At 50.8% G+C, this 6,981-nt stretch overlaps 1 protein-coding gene across 1 annotated transcript; it reads right to left on the reverse strand.

Moving 5' to 3' along the window:
- LOC123043353 (cytochrome P450 81Q32) lies at positions 1-6,665 on the reverse strand. Its single transcript, XM_044465767.1, has 2 exons — positions 5,395-6,665; positions 1-1,058 (listed from the first exon to the last, which is right to left on the reverse strand). The coding sequence occupies exons 1-2, from the start codon at positions 6,346-6,348 to the stop codon at positions 444-446; spliced, it is 1,569 nt and encodes a 522-aa protein (XP_044321702.1). The 5' UTR covers positions 6,349-6,665; the 3' UTR covers positions 1-443.
- Positions 6,666-6,981: the final 316 nt, after the last annotated feature.

A 6,981-nucleotide genomic window follows, 5' to 3' on the forward strand; every position in this document is an offset into this window, starting at 1 on the left:
TTTTTGCAGGAAGATCCATCTCTTTCTGCCATACCCCAACTTTATTTCTTGTATATCATGTTTAGGAGCTCCAGTTGATTTTCTTTGTGCTTGAGATGCATTATTAGTCTACTGTCTCCACTCCTAGTTTCCGTAATTTTTTCTTCATGCACGTCTAAATTTTTTCATAGTGGCTTCTCCCTAACTCTGGTTCTTCCTATGTAACAGGGTTTTGGATCTGGTACGAACTAAGAATTACTGACGCTGGAACATCCATTCTACATGATCATCTTGTGATCTGGTATGAACTAAGAACCACTCGTGCTGGAGTATACATTCTACTTGGTCTGCTTGTGATTAAGAGCAGTTGATGATACCAAAGGTAACTTCCTGATTCTCCTGCCTCCCAAAATTGCGCTTTTATTAGTGAATTCTCTCAGAAATGAACAGCCCGTGTTCCTTTCCTAGAGTGCCCTTAGCACCGGTGTCATCTCTGCACGAGGCCAGTACAAAGCCTCCAAAGGTACAGCCATGGGCATGGTCAGCCCTGACCCTTCAGCCATGTCAATCACCTCCTCGCCGACCCTCCTCCACTCAAAGCACTGCACCAGCGTGCCGACAGCGAGCCCGACCATGTTCATGCCTAGCGCCTCGCCAGGGCACCCTCTCCTCCCCATTCCGAATGGCAGCATCCACTTTCCCTCGCCCCTCCCGCCTTCAAACCTCTCTGGCGAGAACCTTGTCGGCTCATCCCACATGAGCGCATCCCTGTGCATCATGTGCACGTTGACAAGGAGCATGGTTCCCGCCGGGATGTCGTAGCCTGCGACGGAGCAGGCGGCGGAGGACTCGTGTGGGGCGAGGAGCGGGGCGATTGGGTGCAGCCGGAGGGTCTCCTTGATGATGCACTGGAGGTAGGGCAGGCTGGAAAGGTCGGCTTCCTCCAGGAGGCGCCCCGTGCCGACGACCTCGTCGAGCTCCACCCTCGCCTTTGCCATGGCGTCCGGGTGGTTGAGCAGCTCCGCCATGCTCCATTCGATGGTGCTCGACGAGGTGTCCGTGCCGGTTTGAAGGATGCTCTGTTGCAGCAAAGATTGACATGATGAGCTGTTGATGATGATGAAGATACTTAGCAAAAGAAAAATGAAGATAAAATGTAGCTGGATAATGTGATTAATTAATGTGCTCTGAGCAGTCAATAGAATTCGTGGGAAATCGTAAGAAGCTGGTGAAAATAGTTCAGTTCATAAATTAATTATAGACCTATGATGTTCAGTTCATAGTGTAGCAGGCAAATTGGGAAACCTTAAATGGATAATCTGGTAGACTGGTTGTTACCTACTCCCTCCGTCCGAAAATACTTGTCATTGAAATGGATAAAAGGAGATGTATCTAGACGTATTTTAGTACTAGGTACATATTTTTTTATTCATTTTGATGACAAGTATTTTCGGACGGAGAGAGTACATGCCATGCACTGAAGCTAACTACATGTATTACACAAAAATAATCACTAGCAAACACATGGGCTAAATAATACTGCATCTGTTGCAAAGTATTTGAAAATTGCTTCATTATAATGCACACATAAAAGTCTGACATAAGATATGTATTTTTGGAGTATTTTGTAAGTAGTCCTAAATATAAGTCTTTATAGAGATTTCAATATGAACTATATACGGAGCAAAATGAGTGAATCTACACTCTAAAGTAAGTTTATACACATTCGTAGTACATATTGAAATCTCTAAAAAGACTTGTATTTAGGAACGGAGGGAGTAGTCGTTTTCCAACGGCATAAAGGAAATTTGGGTGACAACGGCTGGCAAATTGTTTTTTTTTCCTGGGGTGCTGAAGATGAGGAGGGGAAGACTAGTTGACAATATTCGATAAGGATGTGATTAGGATGGATGAACGACCAAATGAAGCTCCTGAGCCACCTAATTAAATAGAGATTTGCAAGGGCTTTATGCGTGGGACGGTTGACATCGCTCGCCTTAATTTTGGTGTCCTCTCGCTCATTCCGAAGGTGCAGGGGGCCGACAACATTAGACAGTTCTGCCCTATAGCGCTCATAAATGTTCCTTTTAAGATTTGTGCCAAAGCTAGCGCGACGCGATTAGGCCCGATTGCCCAACGTTCGATCAACCGCAACCAATCTGTGTTCATGCGCGGGCGCAACATCCTCGAGGGTCCTCTTGCTCTCCAGGAGATGTGCATGAGCTAAAGCGTACAAAGGAACCGGCGGTTCTTCTGAAACTAGACTTCGAGAAGGCGTATGACCGGGTTAACTGGGAGTTTCTGCGCCAGGTCCTTTTGGGTCGAGGTTTCTCCGCGGTGTGGGTCCACCGGGTAATGCAATTGGTCTCGGGGGGCCAAACCGCTGTTTCGATGAATGGAGAAATAGGGCATTTCTTCAGGAACAAACGCGGGCTTAGGCAGGGAGATCCCATGTCTCCGTTGCTCTTCAACTTCGTAGTTGACGCGCTGTCTGCGATGCTGACAAGAGCTATGGCGGCTGGCCATATCCAGGGTTTGGTTGGCCATCTCATTCCTGGGGGAGTGTCGCATCTGCAGTACGCGGACGACACGTTGCTGATGTTCCGCCCGGACATGCACATCATCGCTTCGGTCAAGGCGATCCTGATTAGTTTTGAACTTATGTCGGGCCTTAAGATCAACTTTCACAAATGTGAGCTGATCGCGATGGGGGTGGAGTCGGAGGAGGGAAGGCGTATAGCGGATCTGTTTAATTGCAAAGTAGGCAAGTTTCCGTTTACGTACCTCGGCCTGCCTATTGACACTAAAAGACCCACTATAGAGGATTGGGATCCTTTGTGTGGGAAGGTTCGTGGGAGGGTGTGCCCCTGGAGAGGGAAATTCCTTTCCAAGGCTGCTAGGCTAATTCTCACGAATTCCAGCCTCTCCTCCTTGCCTATGTTTGCCATGGGCCTTTTCTTGCTCACGGAAGGGGTTCATGCGAAGTTTGATACACCCCGCGCTAAGTTCTTTTGGGAAGGAACCGACCCAAATCGTAAATACCATATGGTGAAATGGGCGTGGGTGTGTCGACCCAAGGCCTTGGGAGGCCTTGGGATCACCAATTTCAGACTCATTAACATAGCCTTGATGTGTAAATGGATCTGGAAACTTGCCCAGGAGGCTACGGGCTTGTGGGTCGATCTCCTCAAGGCCAAGTACTTTCCTGAGGGCAATTTTTTCGAAGGGAGGGCGAGGGGATCCCCCTTCTGGAACGACCTGCAGGCGATCAAACCGGCATTTGCCATGGGGGCAAAGTTTGCCATCGGGAATGGACGTTCTGCCCGTTTCTGGACGGACCATTGGGTCGGGGCCCGACCCCTTTGGGCAGAATTTCGGGAGCTTTTCGACATTGCTGTCGAGCCAGAGATCACGGTGGCGGCGGCACTCGGGCCGTCCCCGCCGGCGATTAACTTCAAACGTGAGTTGACGGGGCTAGAGCAGGCTAGCCTTGCGGGTATGATGCAACTCATCGGGCCGACCACCCTGTCAGGGGAACCGGACGCGGTAAGTTGGGCGCTTACCAACTCCGGGAAATTCTCGATCAATTCCTTGTAGCGCAAGTTGTGTCGAGGGTCGGTGCAACACGCGAGCACCGGCCTGTGGAAAGCGCGGCTGCCCCTAAAAATCAAGCTTTTCATGTGCCAATTATTCCGCGATAAGCTGCCCACCTCCATTAATGTGGCCAAACGTAACGGCCCGGCCACGGGCCCTTGTGCGCTGTGTGGGGCTCCCGAGGATGCCACACATGTGTTCTTCACATGCTCTCTGGCTCGTTTTGCATGGAGCGCGGTCAGGGAGGCGGCGGGTGTCCAATGGGACCCTAGATCGGCTGCGGAGCTGTCCCAACTCCTTGGCTCGATCCACGGTCGCCCAAAAAGGGTTATGTGGAGTTGTGTTGGGGCTCTCCTCTGGGCGTTGTGGCTAATTAGGAACAAATTCATCATTGAAGGAACCTGAACCTTTCCTTCGCATCCGGCTAACATCATTTTCAAATGCAATCTTCTCTTGCAACAGTGGAGTCCGTTGGGGAAGCGCAGGGATGCTGAGATGCTACAGACCGCCCAACTTCGTCTGATGCAAGTTTATGTGCTGGTTAGGAAGCGTTGACCATGGCGCGCATGCATGGTCCCTTTTGTCGCTTGACGAGCCTGCGTGCTTTGTACGGGCGCTGCCCTGTATTGCGGTAGTAGTTTGTTAAGTCGGGCCTGAACTTTGTTATGTCGATCCGCTGTGCTGGCCGGGATGGCCTGTGTCCTTGTAGTATCGTTGGTTGTGGTGTTGCTACTCTACCGTTTGTGGCTTTATTAATTTAAAGCCGGACGCATCTGGCGTCTGCGTTTTAAAAAAAAATTAAATAGCCAACCAAGTCAGTGGACTGGACTGCCTCTCAAAGATTCCATCACGATTCTCAACACTAATTTTAACAGCTACTCTCTCCGTCCTAAAATTCTTGTTTTAGATTTGTCCGAATACGGATGTATCAAGTCAAGTTTTAGTATTAGATTCCGCAAAAAAAAGTTTTAGTATTAGATACATTCATATCTAGACTAATATAAGACGGATGTATCAAGTCAAGTTTTAGTATTAGATACATTCATATCTAGACTAATATAATACAAGAATTTTGGGATGAAGGAAGTACTTAGATCGGAGAAAATAGTTTGTTTGTTTCTTAAGTTTCTTTATTTTATAAAAAGCAAGGAAAAAATCGGATATCCACTTTGGTGCCCAGGCTCATCTGCTCCCGCTTAGAAAAAAAATCAAAATAAATACTACTCCCTCCGTTCCTAAATACTTGTCTTTCTAGGCATTTCAACAAGTGACTACATACGGAGCAAAATGAGTGAATCTATACTCTAAAATATGTCTACATACATCTGTATATAGTAGTCATTTGAAATGTCTAGAAAAACAAATATTTAGGAACGGAGGGAGTAGAAAAATTCAAAAAATTCCAACTTTTTTCTGTGTGATAGATAATTTGTCGCATGAGGTCCGCTCCAAATTTCAACTTATTTGGACTCTGAGTAGCTCTCGGCAAAAAAGATAAATCGGGTCAAAACAGTGCGTGAACAGTAAATATTTTTACAGACCTTGATTTTGTCTTTTTTGCCAGAGAGCTGCTCAGATGCTCAAATAAGTTGAATTTTGGAGCGCACCTCATGCGTCAAATTATCTACCACCCAAAAAAATTTGATTTTTTCTTAAACTTTTTTAGTATTTGTTTTGATTTTATTTTCTGAGCGTGGGTGCAGATGAGCTCGGGAGCCAAAACTCCGCGTCCGGAAAAAATAGCTTGACGAATGACGAATGCTTTGCTCGTTAATGAAATGCAGCCTAAATAAATGCTGATGGAGAGTTTGTTCTACTCACCAGGCAGAGCGCTCTGATGACCTTGTCGCTGTACGCCTCCGGATCGGCCGCCTGCATCTCCAGCAGGTCGCCGACCATCGTCCTGCCGCGGCGGCTCTTCCCCTCGCCATCGTCGAAGGCGGCGCGGTGCTCGTCGATGAGCCGCTGCGCCCACTCGTTGCGCTTCCGGGCCAGCCGCACCGCCCGCCTCCTGGCGCCGCCGATGTCCAGCACGCCGAGCACAGGCAGGAAGTCCTGCAGGTTGGACGCGCCATGCATCGCGAAGTACTCGCGCACCATCTCCCGGAACCTGGCGGCCTCCTCCGCCTCAGACTCCGGCACGTCTCCCTCGCCGCCGTAGTACCGCTTCCCGGCGATCATCCGCGCCACCACGTTCAGCGCCAGCTCGAACGCCCGCGCCTTCACGTCGGCGCGCGCGGGCCTCGGCTCCGACGCCCCGGCGGCGGCGGCCTCGAGGAAGAGGCGGCGTGCAGCGAGGCGCACCTCGTCGCCGCGGACGGCCGCGGAGCGGAGGAGGCTGCCCGCGGAGAGCACCTCGACGGTGGCGATGCGGCGGAGGTTGCGCCAGTTGGGGCCGTAGCTGGAGGACCCCAGCGTGGTGTAGCCGTTGGAGAGGTGGCGCGCGGAGGGGAGCCGGGGCCGGTTGGCGAAGACCACGTCGTGCGCTGTGAAGCACTCCTCGTTGGCGGCCGGGTCGGCGACGTGGAGCACGCGGCGAGAGCCGAAGCGGAGGAGCAGCACCGGCCCGTGCGCCGCGGCGATGTTGGCCAGCGCGCGGTGGAGCGGCTTCTTGAAGAGGTGCAGGTGGCCGATGACCGGCAGGGACGGCGGGCTCGGCGGCAGCCGGAGTCCGCGCTCACGCCGGCGCTTCCTGAGGTTCCCGAGCAGGACGAGGACGAAGAGGACCGTGGCAAGCGAGAGGGGCAGGTAGGAGAGCGTCATGGCGTCCGCCATGGATGGATCTTGGAGCTCAGCGACGGTGACGCGATAGGCTGGCGCACGTGGACTGGTGTGGAGGAGATGCGCGTGGAGCAGGAAAAATCCACTCGCGCTGGAGCTTGTCTACAGCGTGGGATGATTAAACAAGAGGCTAGTGCCGAGCTCGTGGACGGCCATTTGTTTAATCAATCTCATTTGCTTTACAGGCGTGTACATTAGTTGGACATCATCCACGTAAATAGGCTAAAAATCAGGTTCGAAAAAATTGGCTAAAAATGGTCAAGGTAGCATCCCCGTGAGTTAACTTCATATTTTACCCCATGTTTCATCAAATTGACAGATTTTACCCGTTTTTGAGAAAATTCTCAATTTGTACCCCCATTGATTGACTTTGTGCCACATTCTACCACATGTGCCCCATGTCCCACATTTTCCCCCAATTTGATGGTGACTCACGTGCCACGTAGGCTATTTTATTTTTTGCGTTTTTTTGTCTGGTTTTAGCTACTACAGAAATCTGTCCAGTATGATTTCGGCAGGAGTGGGTCCCACCTGTCAGCGGGAGAAAGTCTCCTCACCTTTTCCCTAGCACCGGGCTCAAGCGGCGCCGCCACACCACATCTCCTACGGCCTGGGGGAGTCGGCTGC

This window comes from Triticum aestivum, chromosome 2B (assembly GCF_018294505.1).
Source record: "Triticum aestivum cultivar Chinese Spring chromosome 2B, IWGSC CS RefSeq v2.1, whole genome shotgun sequence".
Taxonomy (NCBI): Eukaryota; Viridiplantae; Streptophyta; class Magnoliopsida; order Poales; family Poaceae; genus Triticum; species Triticum aestivum.